This window comes from Pomacea canaliculata, linkage group LG1 (genome assembly GCF_003073045.1).
Source record: "Pomacea canaliculata isolate SZHN2017 linkage group LG1, ASM307304v1, whole genome shotgun sequence".
NCBI lineage: Eukaryota > Metazoa > Mollusca > Gastropoda > Architaenioglossa > Ampullariidae > Pomacea > Pomacea canaliculata.
Genome location: NC_037590.1, coordinates 17,016,771 through 17,038,105, shown reverse-complemented (window position 1 = coordinate 17,038,105; position 21,335 = coordinate 17,016,771). Strand labels below are relative to the sequence as shown.

The 21,335-nt window shown below is 43.4% G+C and overlaps 1 protein-coding gene across 1 annotated transcript; it reads right to left on the bottom strand.

The window, feature by feature from the left end:
• Window positions 1-542: 542 nt before the first annotated feature.
• LOC112571278 (serine/threonine-protein kinase SBK1-like) lies at window positions 543-17,019 on the bottom strand. Its single transcript, XM_025250173.1, has 2 exons — window positions 15,719-17,019; window positions 543-4,735 (listed from the first exon to the last, which is right to left on the bottom strand). Exon 2 carries the CDS (start codon window positions 4,461-4,463, stop codon window positions 3,414-3,416), a length of 1,050 nt encoding a protein of 349 aa, XP_025105958.1. The 5' UTR covers window positions 4,464-4,735; window positions 15,719-17,019; the 3' UTR covers window positions 543-3,413.
• Between the last annotated feature and the right edge of the window lie 4,316 nt (window positions 17,020-21,335).

The window sequence follows — 21,335 nt, the reverse complement described above, 5'->3', positions numbered from 1 at the left end:
TTATGTATATATTGTGTCTTAGCTGTGCAGTCTAGGTTACTTGCATATTTTGATAACATCTTGTTTAAATATTGAAAGATCTTATTTTATTTCAAAACGAAAATATTCATCAAGCAAGAACTTTCTTATAAGCAGCACATTTTTGGAAATATTCTTGCTCAGAAATCAATTAGTTCGACCGTAAAATTTATTTTTTTATTTTATTTCAGTCTTAGCGACATGGCACTAATATGTGACCACGGTGAAGACTACATATGGAGGAAATGCATTTGTTGAACTTAAAAGGAAACTTCTCGAGTTTTAAAACATCAGGGAGGAAGAAACAAAGAAAAGGAAGATGGAAGTGACATTGCCTCCCTTGATCTCGCAAACCCTTTATCTTCTTTATTTCTTTCTTTTATCTTTAGTTCTTTTGTTAATTAACCTTTGCTAACATGCGCAGACCCAAAAGACGAGACAGAGAAAGAACAAAAAGTGAAAAGTGGAGAACGAGAAAGAGATGTCGTCATTCTCCCAAAACCGCAAAGACATTTCAGTCCAAATCTGATATATGAATTTTTATTCTCTTCTTCGTACAAATGGAAAATACAATTCACTTCAATAATTTAATAATTCATAAGCGCTCACCTCACAATGATCTGTAGAAAGACGAATGAAAATATCATGTTATGAACACGTCAACACCCCACTCACCCACAGGCTGTCTGAGAGAAGGAGAGCTTTAACAAAACACCACAAACCTTTTCACAAGCATCGCAGTTTGAAACAGATTAACAGTTGTAACAAAACAACGGAAAACGTTTTGAATGTCCTGTACGTCCAGATAAGACAAACCCACCCTAATGCAGTCGGGATGCTTTCTGCTCCAAGGCAACTAGCTTCAACAACACTTCATCAAATGGTGCAGTACACATTCCCACAGAAGAAAATTAAAACAACGGAGCTGCACCCAGGCACCCAGTCGATACTACGGTTTATGAGAAAACGGCTAAATTTAACAAAATTGCGCAAATGTTGCTCGATCACTGCCTTGGTGCATTTCGTTAAACTCCTCTGACAGCTTGATGCGAAAAATTAAATATATAAATTATAATATCACAGTAATAAGTATCTTTAAGGATATTATTGTACCCCCAGAGACTCCAACAATCTGTAAAGTACACAATTTACTAAATTTTATTTTTTCACCTTAAAATGAACTGAACAAGTTTTTTTATTTTTCACTGCTCTGAGCTCGTTATGAAAATCTTAAAATAAAACGGAAAAGACGCTAGTTTGATGTTTTAAAGGTTTAAAAATAATCATAAAAAGTTTGGATAAGGAGTGAGATAGTGAATGCTGGAAAAGGGAAATAAAACTGAGTGTGCTAAGATGACATAATCGTGATTTAAGATAGGAAGTGGTTTTATCAGTGATGTCTTTAGCCACTTCCTTTTGCTCCAAGTTCTATCTTCAACCTATCCCTGATGCCGAATGAATGTTTCCCATCCCATATCTCCAGGCAACATTGCACGAACCCAAAGAAACAAAATTAATTAAAACTTCAGTGATACAGAATGCGACTGTTTATGAACGATTTTATTTAACTGAAACAGGGCCAGAATTTAAAAAAAATATAAATAAATAAGTACATTTTGGAATTACAAAACGGTTTGTCAGCCGGATGCACCTGCTAAGTTAAATCGTTCCTAATCAAACATCGATTGATAAATAAAGAAATAAAGATGCCATTTAGCTTATCTCATCAATCAATGCGCTTGTACTCAGTCTGTATTGTACAAGTCTCCAGCTTATTCTCTTACAAGGGGAAGATGCCATTTTTTGACAAGTTAGTGTAATTTTGTACCTACAGTACAAGTCCTGATGATCTACATTTCCTCAGGAAATGGTTGTCTGAACATTCGGCTCTGATGTCTGTTGAATAGAAGCTAAATGAACCTGACTAAAACACATCTGGAGTATCGCCACTGTTTCCAACGAGTTTATAAAGGAAAACGAGTTTTCTTTGTGTGTATGTCTAGTTTGACTAATCAACAGTTTTATATTCACAATTACAGACGAATTTAGAACAGAAAAGACATAACTAGTGCCAAAAAAAAAAAAAAAAAAAATAAAAATCACACCTCTTTCCTGTATAAGCGTGTCCTTGTTCACAAAGCCTCATTGTCATTAATGCATAACACAAGACTCGACACCACACCTCAACCGATCACAAAAAAATTCTAAATTAAATTAAGTACTTCACGTTTAGTATGTAGGATGAGGTTCACAAAAGGATGGGTCATGCATCTGCGATCATTCGCACACCATTTCATGTTGGTTTACAAATAATAATGCTTATCAAAATAAATTCTCGTGATCCCCCAAGTCATTGACACGTTTGTATCTTTTTTGTTTGTTTTTTACAAAAAGGATTGCATTCGCTAGTCCTGGCTATTGCATTGTCTAACTTCTAGGCTTCTAACTGCTCTAATCTGCTGGCAGAGCGTAGGAAGGCATAGAAATAAGTACACGAGACGGTTGGTTACAGCTAACCCCACTCGCTACGCCTGGTTAGACACAGAAAGCCTACAATGCAACACGTTCTACAGTCCTGTGACCACGAGGTCGTATCTCATAACTGCTCAGACCCAAGCTGCGTCCTTTCTAGGGACGTATGCCTGATTATCACAGAACAGCAACAACTGAGCCGGGTCCACGAAACAGAGAGAGAGATAGAGAGTATTGACAAGTACTTCTGACCTCTTCGCTTCACTTTAAAAAAAGTAGTCATTAAAAAAAAAAAATCCCTCGGAATGTGACTTTGTGTTCAGACAAAGTCCAGGTACGTTTCTCTATTGTTTCCGTATTTCGAAATGAATCCACCCTTGGCTCGAGCTCTCTAATGTTTGCAGTTACAGATTTTCATCTGCGTTTTAAGTTTGGTTTTGAGTCCGTTCTGTCCAATCACAGAGCGAGAAAGACGGCGAGCGGCGACTATTGTTGCATAAAAGCATGGATCCACACTTATTGCTAGTCAGCCGTAGACTGGGGAGGAAAACAAACTACCCCCATCACGATCGGGTAAACGAGGGTCTCTAGATTTTAAAAATATTCGGCTATAAAAGTAGTCATATGCATCTGGGTTTGGTTTTTTTTTAAAAAGAGGATGCTGTAGGAAGAGGAGGAAGGAGGAAGATGTACTACGTTGGTTAGAAACGACACACTCGGCCTGGCGACGTTACATTGAGCGACCTAAGAAAGTTAGACAAAACGTTAGTTCGCCACAGCGTCCACACCGCGTGCGTCACCGCGACGGCCAGCAGCACCAGCAGACCGTGACCGAACACCAGACCCCACAGGCAGCACGCCACTAGCGACACGAGTTCCGCCAGCATGCGACAAGGCTTGAGAATGACCCTCAGGAGGTCTAGTCATAAAGACAGGAGCCACTCGGAGATGCGGCGCTCCCGCAAGCGACGGTCGACGCGGGTCTCGATGCCGTAGTCGCGTAGCATGCAGCTGAGCTCGTCCATGTGCCCTCCACACGACGCTGACGAGCCAGAGTCGTCGTCGCTATCGTTGGTGGTGGTGGTGCGGGGTTTGCGCGTCCAGCCGTCGGCCAGGTACTTGTGGATCTCTCGGACGTCGCAGCGCCGTTCGGGTTTGACGTCCAGAGCTTTGCGGAAGAACTTCATGGCCCGAGGAGTGAAGCGGCGCCACTGGGAGGGAAGCTTGGTGGTCTTGCGCCGCTGCCATAGAACGAACTCTTTGAAGTACACGTCGCCGATGTCGGCGTTCTCCCAGGGAAAGTTGCCCGTTAGCATGCAAAATAGCAGGACGGCCAACGCCCACACGTCAGCCGCTGACGTCACCAGCACGCTCTCGTTGCGTACGGCCTCGCAGACTTCCGGCGGCGTGTACGGGATGCTACCGTTGGTCTTCCGCACCATGGCGCCGTGCTTGCGTGTCATGCCAAAGTCCATTAGCTTGACCCGAGAGAAGTCGGCGGAGAAGACCAGAACGTTCTCCGGCTTGATGTCGCGGTGCACCAGCTGCTTGCTATGCATGAATTCCAGAGCCGAGGCCAGCTGCTTGACCACGGCCTTGGCATCGGCCTCGGACATGCCCAGCTGCGGCGGGATCGCGTCGAAGAGGTCTCCCAACGGAGCGAATTCTTGGGCGAAGACGTAGGAAGATCGCGTTTCGAAGGCCACGTTGTATGTGTCCACGATGTTGGCGTGAGGTGACAGGAAGTAGCTGAGCTGGAACTCTCGCTGGAAGTCTCGCAGCTTGGTGCTGGTCTTGGGCAGAAGTTTGAGTGCCACATGAGTGTTGGTCTGATGGCAGCGCGCCAGCACCACCTTGCCGTACGTGCCGCGGCCCAGCTCGCGCTCCACGTCGTAGTGGTCCTTCAGCGTCAGCAGCTGCAGGTTGTCGGAGGTGCTGCTCCGCGGCGACTTGTTTTCCTTGCTGTCGCTCATGGTGAGGGTTTCACCTGAATGACGCTGTTGTTGCCGCCCTTCCTTGCCTGGTGTCGGCAGACGAGTGTGACGAGCCCAGTAAGGCCCCGAAAGTCGGTGGCTGCTGCGGAGTTGCTGATGGTGGTTGCGAAGATGAGGAGGGATGCCGCGAAAAGGCTCTGAGGTTGGGTCTTCGGTCTTTGAAAGGTGTGAAGCTGGCGGGTCACGAGAGGTAGTTCCACCATTCCTTCACCACTGGTGAAAGGGTATCAGCCTTGGATAGAGTGCGAGTTCTGAAAAAAGAGAAACAATAGACTGAGACTTTAAAAGTATCATACTCCTTTGTTTTTACTGGGTATTGAAGTATCAAATATCACAACTATGAAGCAATATTCAGGGTAGAAATATTGATAAGAAAAATATTCATGATTACATTTTAAAAAAAAGGAATAGCGTACAAGCCAAAAATCTGTCTCTCAACCTACCAACCCCATTGAGTGTAACAACCACCACCGCCATAACCACTGAATCAGGTTCACTGTTAATATTACTTTCACCCTTTACAGAGCTGCGGCTACCACTACAACTGCTGCTGCAGGTCCTCTTGGCGCTGCTGCGTTGCTGCAGCTGCAGTCACCCCAGCTGTTTATACGCCTCCTGCCGCAGACAACGCACGTCACCCATTTATCTTAGTTTAGCCCTCCCTCTGACACAGATGTCACGCTCGGCAGGGAGGCCATATTTACATTTCTTGACGACATTAACGATTAGCATTATCATTTTCCACCTGCCCGATCTGGGATGGCGTCAATAACGCCTCTGCAGGTGGTGAGTGATCGGTGGGTCCGGGTACCCATCCTTTCATCTTGTCAGCGGCACTAAACGCTCCTCGCACAAAGTAAACAGTTCATTTGACAACGACTGTTGAGCTGGTAGGAAGGCGAAGATAAGTCGTCTAGATAAGTCGGGATTCAGGGTGCTGAGTGATCAGAAGCGGGTACAAATTGTGAGAATCCTTAAAAAAATATTTAGCCAGTAGACGTATCGGTGTGTTGAAGGCTGCGAGAAATAACTTTCTAACAAAAACAAATCAGGCGTGGAAACGTAGGATGCTTTTCGGTGTTTCTCTACTCCTACATGTTGTCGAGGGTTGAAGCTCGAATCAATGACAACAGACTAGGGAGATCGCTGTAGAAAAGCAAATGTTTTTGAGATGAGTAACGCCCACTGTGTAAACCCTTGAATACACTAATATCAGGAAAAACAATAATAAACATTGACATGTGTCAGTGAGTTTGTTGTGGAGTTAGAAGCAGTCTGTCTAATGATCTTTTAGGGAACTGCAAACACTGACAGCTGATATTACAGACAATGTCTCACTTTAGGTCTTTTACACTTAACTATTCTTTTGTGTTCCCCAAACCAAGCTGTCACGTGCTCACCCACTGCCAGTTAACAGTACCATCGACAGACTTGAACCTACAAGACCTGTTCCTTTGCCTCATTACATAACCCTTTCTTTTTTTTTCTCGGTTCTCAATTATTCCCTGTCTCCACAGCGAAGATCATCCCGCACCAGGACTGCCAAAAACAGTTAATGGCCTACAAGGAGCTGCACTTCAAGAACAGAACAGGACCTCTTTTGAAGTGAACTTTCCTTTCCTCAGCAAAGGTACGAATCGTCCAAGAAATGGAGGTGCGCGCTGACAAAGCGGTCCTTCTGGGTCTGGCACCACTTCTGTTGCTTCCTCTCGCAGGAGAGCTTAGTGCTAGGAAAGAGGCAATTATCCCCTGACACTCCGCTAAGAGCAATTGTTGTCTGGGTCTTTTGGGTTCAACTGAAAGTGATTCAGGGCGTAATGAAGACTTTGGCTGTAGGCTCTCCTGTTATGGGCAGGTACACCCGACCCCGCTATTTGATCAAGTGATCGGAGGAAAGACATTAATCCGGCTCTCGGTGATACTTTAGGCAGTTATTTACTTGGTTAGGGTTACCTGGTTGGTTTGATTTAAGTAGTTTGGCTTTTTTTTCATTTTGTTCCTCATTATTTTCTTACAGTTATACTCCACCCACCCCATTTGCCATTGTCCTGAAGGAGTAGACACGCATTTTGCAGAGAAGCATAAACTATTCTTGAGTTTTACCAAGAGTCTGGCCAGAATAGGTATGCTAACCTCACAATGGTCAGAAACAGGTAGTCTGATAAAGTAGAACAACTCATTGCAATGTTTTTGTAAGATGAACCCCCGAGCAGCACACTTCTTTTTGAAGGTTTGGCCTCTCTTTCAAGCAGACAAAAATCTGCACTTAGTGCCTGTCAACAACTGCGCTGATGTTTTGACGGGAGAACCACTCGCCCCATGTGCATATCTACACACCTGCCAAAATAAGTCCAGCAGTCAGGTAAGTCTCTTAACGAGAACTGGATCATTCGAACAAACAGAATCGTGATACGGACTACGCCTATCATTAACTGAGGCTCTTCTACACTGAGGTTCAGCTTCATCACGTGACCGCGTTACGTCATGGTCTGATGCCAGTATTAACATAATGTCAACTGTAGAATTACATCTATGCCGTTAGCACCGATCTTAGACAGCAGTGAAGGCTTTGTAGACTCTTGTGGCTAAAATACGGCGGTTGCAGGTAAAAAGTCCGTTCTCAAAGTAGCAGAGTTGAAGGCAAAGATAAAGGCACTTGACAAAGACATTTTAAAGGCACTTGAATTAAAGAAATGTATGTGATTGACAGAGGAAAAAAAACAACAGTGTGCCATGGAGATATGAGGAAACGACCTCGGGCAAACAGTAACAAGCCAGGTGAAAATAGTCTGAAAGAGCGAGCACGCGCGTCGGGCATCCTCGCACGTTCTTGGGCTCTCTACCGCACGCTCCGAACCTGTTTCCCCGGCCTGCTATAGATTTCATCAGCGGAGAAGGAGTTGTTGGGAGGATTGTGGTGGCACTGGAGGAGAAGGAAGGGTAGTAAGATGAGGGGAGGATGAGAGAGAGAGAGAGATAAAGATTGCAGATCGATAGCTGACGCAAGCCTTCCGATCGCAAAACTTCTTCCGAAGATTCCGTCACCCGTCCGTATCACAGACGAATGTCTACGATCAGCGGGCTTGACGTCAGTTCCGGTACAGCAGTTTTTGGGGGTGCCAACCCGACATTTCAATCTTCTTTCTCCTTCCCCAATTCCCTTTTCGGCCCAACTCCTCCTCCTCCTCCTCCTCCTCCTCCTCCTCCTCCTCCTCCTCCTCCTCCTCGGAAATCTTACTTCTTCCCGTGGTGAGGAGAAAAGCACGCGGCGTCTGCCAGGCTGGGCGGGAAGGCACGGTCTTGTTTCCTGAAATAGTAGCGCCTTCCACGGTTCTGGTGGCGGGAACGGGTAGGTCTAGCACCCGGCACCGCCACGGTGTCAAGTGATGTGGAAAATCCCCGCCATTTTTGCACGTGCAGCATGTGTGTGCATGCAAAATGACGAATCGTCATCACCGTAACGTATTTTCACAGACAAGTGAGAAATAATTTTCGATTTTTGTTATCATCTGTCCAAGTAATCCCCTAAAATGTAAATTGTTGTCATATTAAAAATATTCCTGATGAGAAACATCAAAGCTGTAAAACAGATTCTAGACGGCGTGGGAGCGATTAGGCTCATGTCCAGAACTGTACACTGTCGCTTAATGATGTTACACTTTTATTTCAGAATTATGGAGACAGATTTATCACCCTTCACGACTTTATCTTTTATCTTTCGTCGCCCTTATTAACCTCATCCTGTCTTTTTTAATGCATTATATAGGCTATTATGATGTTCTCTTCCATTGCCAGGAACTTTTTTTGTGAGCTGCTCCGTGACTTCTCCCCAATGGCCATTAAAATTCTTGAAAGTCTTGCTGTCAGAGCATGCTCACACTCAAACGTTGCATACGTCTTCTTTATATTCTGTAAAATACTTCCCTTCAAATTCAATACATTCTTCTTTATATTTTGTGAGAGACCTACCTTCAGTTTCTTTCGCAATAAGAGCTTTGTATTGAAACTGAAGTTATCCAGGGATCTCACTGGAGAAAAATGCGCGCTATACTGCATGGTAAAGAGCAATTCTCCTATTCTTTTAAAATAAATGATTAAAGGTATTTTTATTAAGGTTGTTGAGGTTATACTTTTTATTCTAGGTGGATACAGACCGGGGTCCTCTCGAGAGAGGGAGGGTGGCAATGTAGTTCTAATCAGGGTGAGGGGAACTGTGACCGTAAGTCATAAGATTAATTAGCAATGTTTCTTTCTCTCCGGTGATTTTCTATACTAGTACTTTGTTTTTGCAACTACAGATAAATTCTTCACTTAAAAAAACTAGGTCTGGTTACATATCCCCCGACAAACTGAACAAAACTTCTTTCCACCCGGTTTAGAGACACAAGATTAGTTCCAAGAAAACAAACGATTTCTGTTCTAACTGAGGGGTCGATGATACAAAACTATGTCACCTGGGATTCACCTTAACAGTTACTGCACACAATCCGATTTCTGTTCATTTTTATCTCATGAAGTTTTCAGGAGTAGAGCATCTTCTGGATTTATGAACTTTTCCTGTATAAAGAGGTCATGGGTGATCACTGCTATTTGTCATGGAAACAGTCTAAGAATGAAAACCTTTTCATTCATATTTTTTTTCCACCAGGGACCAAAAGCAGCGAGAAGATCGATCAGTATGGATCAAGTCTTGAAGTGGATTCACTTTTTCTGCAGAATGCTTTGAAGTGGAAACCAGCATGGAGCCAGAGAGGATGTCCTTGCCTACGACTGTGCGTTTTTCTCGGTTAAAAAATGTAAGTACTGCTACATTTATAGAACTGCGCCTACAGGCATGACTACAAATAATTTTCGCTGATGGTAATAAATAAAAGCAGCTTATCCGAGTGACTTTATACTGGCGGTAGGAGATGCAGGTTTGTTAGTCTAAGAGGCTTAGTCATTATGTATGACTGTTAATTCATACAACTTTAAGCTCTTTGGGACTGATAACACTAATAATTTCGCGAATCAAATATTTTATAAGCCAAAAAAAAAAAATTAGTCCCATCGTACGTCATTTGAAGTAATGGAGGTCTTCTATTGAACAGGAAATCAATAGAAAAAATTTTTTGAATTTTTTTGTGTGTGGCATTTTCAGCTAAAGGTCTCTGACAGAACTTGTCTTATGTCATTTAGGATGCGAGATTTCGGCATTCAATATTTCCACATTTATTCTTTCATGTCAGTCGGTCTTTTGACAGAGACGTCCATGCAAGCAGACAGGTATGTAATCAGCTCCAGACGTTTCATTCACTTTAGGACCTCAGACAGTTCCACGAAATCACCTCGCGGCGCTCGACTGTCTGAAGCAGCGCAGCCAAGCGAAACAATAAGAGAGGAACATCATCGACGACCAGCGACAGCAAAACACCACAGAGGCTTCGACGTTCTCGACCATTTTCTCTGTGAAAGCTTGAGATGGAACCACGTGACTGGGTACAGCCATTGATGCACCGAGAAGCGTGCTGATTCCACAAAAGGCCTTCACTAGCTCGATTCTTAATTACTGGTGGCATTAAGGGCTGAGAGGAGGTGGAGGTTCAGAGAATGGGTAGAGATTCCAGGCTATTGAAAGCCTTCTGATGACAGGAATGAGTTGTGAGGACAAGAAACCTTCCATTTTCATCGCAAACAGCGGCGAGCACAAAAAGACAAGGGGAGGAAAAAAGGAAAAAAATACCCACTTATCTAAGAATAGCAGGAGACGTTGGCTTCATTGTGCAGCACGCACGGTCTTGAAAGGTTTATTTTTTCCACCCGAGCAAGTGCATGCCTCTCTTCGACTTGTCAGAAGATGCGAAAGGCTATTTATAGCAATGCACGCGGAGCAGGAGGTGTAGGAATTAAGAATACTGGAAGGTATGAAGAAAGAATGATACAGCATGACAAGCAAGCATCGCAGCAGCAGGCTTTCAGGTACATGATGCGACTGACACGACAATGAATGATGACAGCACAGCATCCTGCAAGTGATGCAAGATGTGCGAGCGAGCATTATACATGCTTCTCAGTTATTTCATCACCCATCCTCTACAGCTACAAATCTAAGCTCATATTTATATATACGTACACACATATATACTGTGATATATAGATATATATGAAGAACATTGATCAAATCTGAAATATTATCAGTGCTATAGGTGAACAATCGAACATACAAGGTTTCTTGAAAGTTCATGTTTCTTCTTTTTTCATCTTCTTTTGCTTATTATTATTAGTGTTAGTAGTAGAAATATACTGATAATCCGAGTCATGAAAATAAAGTCAAAGTTGCTGGCAGATGAGCCGAAAATAAGCATAATAAATTTAAGAGCGACACAGGTGAATTAACCTAAATTCCTACTTCTGCCTTCACTAAAGGTCGTGCCCAATGGCCAATTAGCTCAAGCTAATGAGGAGTTGTACCAGTTGGCGGCTCACATTTGTGACATCACGGGAAGTAAGGTCTTCACTTCATTCCAAACATCAAGTGAGAACTACTTGTTCGAAAAATTGTATTTAGCTACTGATGTAGAATTTTCGCTTCTAGTCTGAACATAATATTTTATCGAACCAGACCCGCTCGTTTGAAACTAATTTTGAACTTGGGTTAGTCTTTAAGGGGTCATTGGCCACCCAAGAATCCCAAACCAGAAAGAAATGCAAGCAGGAAAAAAATAAACCTCATTTGTTGTTAGCTTGAATACAAAAAACCACTTTTAATATAAATCCTTGTTACTTCTTGCATTGATAAACTTTTTAAAAAAATCCACAAAGACCAGTTAATCGATGATTTCGTCGAGACTCATCTTCTGCCCTTTTTGTCTTTTGCCTGTTAAGCTCACACTGTTGCTATTTTCGGTCTGAAGACACCCCGCACCAGCAACTCCACCACGGTGAGGTGCGCGTGCTGTAAAAGGTTACCTACCCTGCATGCGCACTGCTGTCTTCCACGTGCACGTCGAGGGGAGATAACTCCGCGGTGGCGGCTACGGCTGGAGTTGCACGCGCTTTGGCGAGATCCACGTTCTACGTGCCAGCGACGTCGTTAGAATACGTCTGTGGTGACACACCGCTACACCACGGCTCAGGTATTACTGTGCTATGCGAGAGGAACGCTGACAAACGGTTTATTTATATTGAACCTCAGATATTTTCTCAAAAGGGGACAAACAAGACATACATACACCAGTTGGAGAAGTAGTTCAGACAGAAGAAAGCTAATCTAAGAGGAAGTCAAGCTGAAGTTAAGAGGAAAAAGAAAAAAAAAATCATTGGTGGGAAGGGGAACCGAAAAAAAGATACACTTACCAGGAATAGATAATCCCCCATCCTACTCTCCCTCCCAAAAAAACCCACAAACTTTTAACTAAGCTCATTTTCTTTTCAAGTAAATCTTTAAACAGAGAAAGCGAAGGTAATTTCGCACAGACTGTGTAACAGCAAGCGCTCCTCAGGCAGCGTGTCTGGACTTTAACAACACCGACGTATTCATCAGCAATGAGTGTTCCTCGCCGGCACAGAGATAACAGCAAGAGTAGAGGAGCGATAATCTTTCTGTACACTTTTTTATTCCTCCCTCTCACAAGGAACCGGTTATTTTTCTTCTTTATCTTTCTCCTTTTCTGCGTTACCTAGTCTCGACTGAGTTCATCATTGCAGACAGCCAGGTGCAGGACGTCTCGACGGTAGCAGGAGAGGAACAAGATTTTTTTCTTTATGTTTTCTCCTTATTTCTCCTTATTTATTTATGTATGGTAGTCTTGCTGGTGGTAACATTAATGTGCAGCGCAACCGCTGAAAAGATTAAGTTTAAGATTGCTGCATACAGCTTATTAGAATTTAATCACTGTTTCTAGAAAATTGTGTTTCTTGTGAATTTATTGCGCTAACGGAAATCTGCTGATTCGCAGGAAATCGAAAGGCACTCTGGACCCAGGTCAAATGCAATGAGGAGAATTTATCGTAAACAGCTGGGTTAAAGTCAAAATGAAAAACTTGATGCATTGCATACAACAGGGAGTCCAATTTGTAAAAGAATATCTGTTTATACGACAGAAACTGCTGTTCTGAGATAAAGTGGTTAATCATGTCAAACATGTTAGCGGCGTGCAGCAGTAGAAGATTCTTTATGCCAGAGTTGAAGAGAGAGTAGCAAGTTGGACATAAAGGAGAGATACTGAAGTTCCGAATCGTCTCTGTTCAAAATGTCGGGCTGCAAACATTCATTTACCTACCGTCGCTTCTAAAACAGTTCTGGGGGATGTAAGGACGCCATCATGTTTTCTTGACATCACGGAAACCATCCGGCGACCCCCGGTCTCCTAAGGCTGGCATCGTGTATCTTGGTATTGTGCATGGCAATGTCCAGCCCGAGTTCAGCAAGAAAGAGCTGATTGAAGTGAAGAAGGTTCACGTGATTGAAAATGTCATTCTTGACAAATGGCGTCCTACACGTCACGAGTTAGGGTCAGTTTGTCTTCCTTTGCAAAAAGATTAGGAAAACAGGGCGGGCTTCGAGACCCGGCACGCAGACGAGACTGCAAGTAAACAGTTTGCGGGAAACCCGATTTTATGAGCGGAAACCATTCATAAGCCACTATCGAGCATTTAAACCCAACTTGTCATTTCACTTGCCTTCTCCAGGAAATCTGCTGATAGTCGAGATATCTCGTCTTACTACGAGTACAGTTAACGGGCAACACGAGAGCTCAGCGAGATTCGTTGGAAACAGAGCATAAAGTATCACAAAAACATATTCCGGTGGTATGACTAAGAGACGCGTTATTTTTTTTTTCTTAATCATACCTGGATTTGGCGAGAAAACAGAAAGTAACGAAAGGGTAGAATTTCTAAATATATCGTCATCTGCATGAATTCGAAGAGGAAAATGCAGTTTTGGTAAAAGAAAACAAACAAGAACACAATGTTCTGTTGCTGAATGTTTTCTTTGACACTCAAATGAAATTAGTTCCTAAAGTCATCGGATTATCGTTGTCCAGAGATCGGTAAGATTATACATATCTTTACTTTGTTCATACATCCCTTACCAAACTCAAGAATTTGCTCAAAACATTTCAAAAGTGACTGTTATCCAAACACTCCAAGCAAGTCCTAGACTTTTAGTAAAACGAAGAGGTCCTCTCCCTACAGCGATGCCAACTACAAACGCACGAGCTCTTTAAACCAACTACGACTGTTGGTAGAAAGCTTAAACAAGGATCAAAGACCAGGTGTGGAACATCAACGGTTTGTACACCGGTGTGGTCTACAAGTAACATCGTGACACAGTCACAAACACATCGTCAGTCGTATTCTTATCCACCACAATGCTAAAAACAAGTGACAGTGTGAGGGAACCATTGAGCAAAAGAACTGAGGATGACACACGTTTGAGAAGCTCTGAGGATTACAATGTCGACTGCAATAACGGTGATTGTTGCCCATTACACTTTCATCTGAGCAAGATTTTCTTACCAATCGATCCAGCGAACTATATCTGAAACTTTTAATTAATATTATTTTTTTTAACTTCAGTCGAAGCTTCTAAGTAAAGTTCAAGTCTGTAGGGTTGTATTCCAAAATAAGCTTATAATTTTCTGAGCAAAAAACCGCTTCCTGAACACGAGAGTCTGAGCGATGTTTCTCCATCCGACTAACAGATATGCTAGATTAGCTGAACTCGTTGTTACAAATACTGCTTATACTTACATGAACTCCCCAGTCTAGGAGAGTAATTTTTTCTGCTAGTGGCAGTTGCTAATGCTGATATTTAAAGACTTATATCTTGAAAATAAAGCGTCATTATGTGCTCATATTTGGAGAATTATTATTTTAAAAGTAACTTAATCTGACCATAAACAAAAAAGTTGCACTCGTGTTGCCCTTTAAAAACCACAAGTACAACTTAAACTTCGCCGTTGGTTTATCTATACCTAGCTATATAAGTGTAAGTATTTAGAGATAAAGCAGACCTTGTTTGTAATGTATTTAGTGTTTGAAACTTACGTCCTCTGAGACCTTAGTTATGATGCGGAGGTAAGTCTTTGCTCCCAGGGCAAAATAGAGAATCAAGACCAAGCGGCCTGTGTGTGTATTTACGAGAAGTTGTTCAGACCTCGCAGATGTTATTTTACGCTGCTTTACCTCCAGTTAAGTTGCAAACAACAACAACAACACGCAGCCTGAATGACGTGTCATTAATATTGAGAACTCAACTGCTGATGAAATAAGTCAGCTCTTCTTTAAAAAGCAAACAGCCAACAAGCCAGCCAGAAGGTTAGACAAACAAACAAAGCAGGACCTTAAAGATGTGCCTACGATGATGTGATGCTTGCTGTATCATCGAGCGTACAATCAAAGCCCCGAAAGTGCGTTTTAACTGGCGGATGTGACGCACGTGCATGAAAAAAAACACAAACACAAATAATCAAGAACTGTTTCAGCCACGTAGACTGGCAGGCGAGCTGGCGCTGAGTATTGCTGACATCTTTACTCGTAATAAACATCAGCACGTATGCTCTGGTTCTGAGACGCCAACAGAAACCTCATTTGCCAGTTCACCTGCTATGAGCTGATGTCGCAATCCTCGAACTCAGCAGCAATCAGGCCAGGGTTCCTGGCCAATCCCTCCCCGTCCTCCTCCGCTTGCTGCACACCCGATATCTGTCCCAACAACTGACCTGAGAACGTGGCGTCATCTGCTTCGATCCCTGCCCCTGGCTATGCCAGACTTGCCCCTTGTAAGGAACCCTTGCTTTCACACTAGGTTACAACAAGACAGGTGCACAGTTCACTGGCAAAGTGCTAATCAGTGAAGAGAAGAGCTAACAAGAAAATACAACGATAGAGAGCTCAGGCGGTTATGTTCGCAGTCTCCAGACGGAAAGACAGAAGAAGGAAATGGTGAGCATGGCAAACACGATTAAGACACGAGTTAGACATTCTCAAGTTGCTAGATAGGAAGAGAGTGTGCGAGACGGCATGTCGTCGGGAGAGATTATGTCTCTCCTTCCTCTTTACTTGCAACTAAGTCGCTCATTTCTTCCACCGGCACGCCTCCAGTATAGAAGGTTACACAAGTAACCACATGAATGAAAGACATTACGATTATAATAAATATATCCCAACTTGCAAGCAGCGACAGACTTAATAACATGTTAACAATAGACAACACACTTGTATTTATGTAAGACATATGCTAAGCTCACCTTTGGAGGAATGGTCCAGGACACTATGATCTTGAAACCGGGGCCGTCTGGAAATTGGTGAAAACAGCAGTTCTTAGAATCGGCTCACACACATTCGTGACTGACAGGCGCCGCTTAAGGTTGCCACAATGGTCAGAGTGTTGCAGGATGTTCAGTCCACACACTGAATCACAAAAAGTCATTCGGTTTTTTTTAAGGATGAAAGGAAAACAAAGCTGGACGTGGCAGCGCAAAAGAGTGCGAGACTAGCAAAACAGAAAGTCAAGGGTCAAAGGTATTTCTCATTCCAGAGAACTTGCTAACACCAGCACTTTTGGAAGATGGGGTGATCCTCCGAGCATTGCCAGGTGGAAGGCACCTATGTTGGGTTTTTTCTTTTTTTTTTAAACTGAAGAGCTCCAGAGTTTCAGAAGATACGGCCCAGCCGGTAGTTCATAGGTGTCTGTCCGCACATCATCACCACCAACAGCAAGCACCACCACTATCCAGTCTCGTCCGGCCGTCGAGGAAGCGCGTTGTGACAGGAAGAGAGAGGAAAAAGGAGAAAAAGATGCGAGCGCGCCTGCGTGTGCTCACACACACACACACGAGCGCACGCACACACACACGCACGTGCACACACCTCCTTGCGTCAGCGGCACCTGCAGCCTGGATGGTGTTCACGCGGTTTCTGAAGCTGAGCGCAAAACTGTGAGTTCCTTTAAAAAGTCGCGATCCCCCATCGGGGGTGCGAGTCAGCCATGGTTGGTGAGAGAGGAGCAGGCGAGCGTTTTGCAGGCGGCGGGGGGAGCAGGACCACGGGGCGGGCGCTTCTCCTCAATCTCTATCTCCCACCTAGCACTCGCCAACTCGCACGGCCTTTTACAACCGTCCTCCACGCACGTGCCGCTTCCCTTCCACCCTCTTCTTCATCCCACCCTCCCTCACTCCTCCTCAAACAAGCAGCGAAGCTTCGCGGAGCATGGGTCGTTATGCACGTCTCAGCTTCAGCAGCGGGACCGCGCGAGCTCGCATCTCGAGCGCAGGCAGGCAACAAGCAGATCGATGAGGCCTTTGACGTCACGGGCGTTCCCTTACCTCCGGCAGAAAAAACTGTTCAAGGTGGTTCAGCAGACTCCAAAAAAAAAAAAAAAAAGAGGGAGAGAGAGATAAAAATCGATCAGGAGCGACGGTGAACACAAAATTCCCAGTCTTCTCAGAAATAAAATATTAAAAATTATTGTTCAATCGGATGGTAGGTACGAAATGAATCGTTCTCTCTGTTTATTTTGACTGTATCCCCTCCCTCCTACCTTTGTAAAGTGTGTATATGTGTGTGTGCGAGAGTGAGAGACAGAGAGAGACAGAGAGAGACAGAGACAGAGATGAGATTTATTGAAAAGCATTTGATCAGGATATTTCCGCTTGTCAGTGTGACCGATCGTTATCGATCGGTTTCTTGATGTTCCAGTTGTTTGTTGGCTTGTTTACGACAGCATCCTTCGCCATGTCTGTCTCGCGGGATGCAGTGACCAAACAAGCTGAGTAAGGATTGCCTGACAGACCTCCACTGACCACATGGCCAGGGCCTCTGGTAGGACTGGAGGGAGAATCAAGGACGCGCCTGCCTAATAAAAGATCTCAGGAAATCGTTGATAAAAAAAAAAAAAAAAAAAAACAGCTGAAAACACGTAGAGACAGGAGAAGAATGGAGCGATAACAGCCTAACATAGGAGGACGGAGGAGTGAGCTGGTGGGAGGACATCAGCTTTTGGTCATAAAGTAAGATATATATATAGAAAGAGATAAATAGGTTAATGTAAGCGTTTGGATGTTTGCATTAAATTGTTATTAATTTGTAGTGGAATTAAGAAAGTATTGTTGAAATAAAGAACAGTTTGTGGGTTTGGGATTATTGTCATTTGGTATTTATCCTGTTTAGAAACTATAACAGGGGAGGGGACGCTTGGTCAGGTACCAGGATTAGTTCCCGGGATATCCACCGCTCAGAATATTGAGGGACCACTTGACATGTCGCACTGGGAGAACGCACCTCCGCTACAGAGAAGAAAAGACAGGAAGAAAGGAGTGCAGCTGGGCTCCTCGCTACCCGGCAAAAGCGGTCTCCCCTTACCCAGTACAGTGGAGGCCAAGTGCCTTTGCTACCCGAAAGCAAATAAACAAGGGCGAGAAGATAGCAACGGATAAATAACACGACCGCACATACTAACCTACAACACTAGTTACTTCACTACAACAATTAAACACAAACGTCCGTGCTCTAACCGTTAAACACTGTTACAGCCAGCTCACCTCTCAGCTCTCCTCAACGTGCGTGTCCGTCGTCGATGCATCCCCGTCTCTTCTGAAGTAAAAAGGTAAAATAGTGATGGCCACGTGTTTGCTGTTTTTATATGCACGTTCCGGATGTCGCTTTTGTTGTGAGCGTCCTTCCTTCCTTCCTCTAACTGACCAGACAGCCCGCTGTCACGTGGCTAAACTCTACCCTGTGATATATCCGTTCTCTCCTTCCTTTTATGTGACCCTACCCTATCCATCCGCTCCTTGCCCTTTTTTTTTACAAAGTCACGTGTCTCAGTTCATCGGGTTATGGGGGACACCCATTTGTGTTCGGTAAGGAGGTGTTCAACTACACTCTTTTCTTACTTTCTCTCTCTCTTCTTATTCCGTGATACAGACGCGGTCTCGTGGAACGAAAGGTCGAGCTGTGATCAGATATATTGCGGGGTAGATATCCGGGGAACCAATATCAGTGATGGGACCATCCAGTTATATCTGAAACCACTTCTGAATTAGATCATCATTAGCATGATCGCCTGTCTCCCACAATGTTTTATTACCTAACGATTTGTTGTAATGATGTACAGAGTATGGCATCGAAAGACGACAGAGGCTATAGTCATGAGGCAGAGGTAGCTTTAACCCCGGGGTAGCTTCGAACCCGAAGCGTTGCGGTAAAAGAACGTGGCACGAACCTAGGACTAAGCCTCGCCATGCGCACGGTCCACATCATGGCTTTACTGTAGGTACTGAGTAGAGAGGACGCAAACCCTGGGGTCTGGGATATACCTTTGCTTCATACTTACCCTACAGTCATACCTAAGCACTTGTAATTTTCCTTGACTTCAGTATTACAAAACCTCCAAATGCTCTTTGTTCATTCATAATCTAAAGAGCTATATTAACTAGTTTATGTATCCTTAACTAACATATAACACATACATTAGTTGTAAATGAGAACTAAACTAAGTAAATCATATCAAATAAATGATGCAATAAGTATCGGGTGTTTTGTCACTAAAACAGCTCGCCGTTTTAAAGATTTCGATTTTTCAAAGTGACAACGGCCATAAATGACAGATGAAAGGGCCATGATCGCTCACTTGGAAGAAGATGAAAGAGCGGTACTGGTGCAATCAATTTTGTGGGAAGAAAATGACAGACGTTATGTGGCTGCGCCCCTCAATCGCTCAAGGTACAGGGTATCATTGACAAGTTGCCATCTCTGAGGTCAGTGTAAACTACTGGAGACTTTTTTATACGAAGGTGAAAATAAATGAAATATTTACATGCGCGATTTGTTGTTAGATAAGCACAACCAACCTGCTGTCCATTTATCTGCATATCTCTCTCTCTTTCTGCAATTTATTAACTTAATTTATTTAATGTATGAACTGAAAGCTTTGCTTTAAAGTCCTTTCACTCATGATTGTCTAATGCCAATGTTTTTTCTTCTTAGAGGTGGGTTAACTTCTTGTGCAAAGGTTCAGATTGTTCAGCCATTTTGATTTTTTTAGGGCTCATCACCTTTTCCGTGTAAAAAGTAGTTCCAGTCAGACCTTGATTACTTTTAATATCGCCATGGAGCAAGTACAACTGGTCTAGTGAGCGCTGTTTTCAGCCTCACACAGCTGCTCATCATGGCCGACACAGCTGCTATTTCATGCTGCTGTGACTCGTTCTCTCTCTCTGCATCGACATCGTTTCGGGGCTATCTACGACCCTCCACATTAATTTTCTTTGAACAGTCGGTAAATATATACACACGAGCATATTTTACAATTAAGCAAAGTGTAGTGATGTTTGTGCTACCGTGCGTGTGTGGCTGTGTGTGTATATAAATTAGTCGAACAAAAATAAATTTGGTATTATATATTTCTCATTTTGTATACAAAATGGATATTAATGCTTGATTTACCCGTTACAAGATGTTACCTGTCACTCTGAAATAAATAATGTACTGTGCAGAGCAAGTTTTGACAACGTATTTTGTTTTCAAAAGACACACACTGAGAGAAAGACAGAGAGCGAGAAGAAAAAGCGTGACAATGTTTATTTTCTATTTGCTATAAACACCACTTCACCCACCCATACACTTTGATCTGGTTCACGAGCGCACTGATAGCCTGTCAGACGAGGGGACATCACTCACGCAATGCCGGATGCCCTCCCTTGCACATAAACACACGCAACGCACGTGTTCACGCACATGCAAATCAGACATACAAGTCCACGAATACATACAAAGAGACATAACTGTCCTCCACACACTGTCTCTTTCTCTCACATTCTCTCTCTCTCCACCATCAGCTACATATTACTAAAAATGTATGATAACCAGTCATTATTAGGAGGATCGAAAGCGGAAAGACAGGCTCTACATATAGAATGAACATCCCTGTCGCCAGTCGTGGCGCCATATTATGTGAGATGGAGATGCAATTATATCGGCGACGGTTTTTATGTCCGCGTCATTAGCAGCTAAGAAACTGCTGGAAGTGGGCGAGTGTCGCCGCCGTACATAATTTACTTTGATTAATTCCACACAAAACCCGCCTCTCCTCAAGGTGCTGACGGGATAAAAAGCATTGACAAGGATTTCTACCCAAAATGAGCAGGACATACCTTTGTCCAGTTACTTTGTTTGACAATGGCGGTCTAAGTAGTGGTTGTTGTTGCTGATGATGTAGGATGCTTGTGGGGAGGGTCGTTGGACGATCCGGTGGTGCAACGGTCAGCGCCTGTAATCAGTCTAGTGAAGGTTGGCTGTTCTGGGTTCAGATCTCGTCTCGGGCACACTGTTCTTTTTCTGCATGTGGTATCTGTTTACAGGGCTGGTTGCCTTGCCGTGACATAGAGTTAGTTGCTGGCTCCGGGTAAAACACCCTTCCTACTCCCACGCTGATGAGGCGAAAAAAGTGCTTATCAAAAAGAATGCCTTCTAGCAAGCAAAAAACAGTTTTTAAGGTTGCTCTTTAAATAAGACTTTATTTAAGACAAACAATCTTTTACTCGTCAGAAGGCATTCTTTTTTGGAGAATGAGTAGGCGTATGGCGAAATGGTTATTGCCGCCCAGTGAAATAATCTAAAACCCTGATAATCGAGTTTTTATTTCTTATTCTTATTTATCATTTCTTATTCCTGCTGAAGGATTTATGGATTCCAAAATTAAAAAAAAATGTAATCATGAAATTGCAAAAATATCAAATTCGCGAGTTATCAAATTTTGGTTTTTAAACAATAAGGAGGTCGTGTGGGCAGTTAAATTACGTTAGAAATAGAGCAACAAATATTGACACGGAGGTCACTGTGACGTGTGCGGCCTCCCCTACCCCA

Coding starts and splice junctions, on each gene's coding strand:
- LOC112571278 (XM_025250173.1), bottom strand. CDS start 4,463: ATGAGCGACAGCAAGGAAAACAAGTCGCCGCGGAGCAGCACCTCCGAC.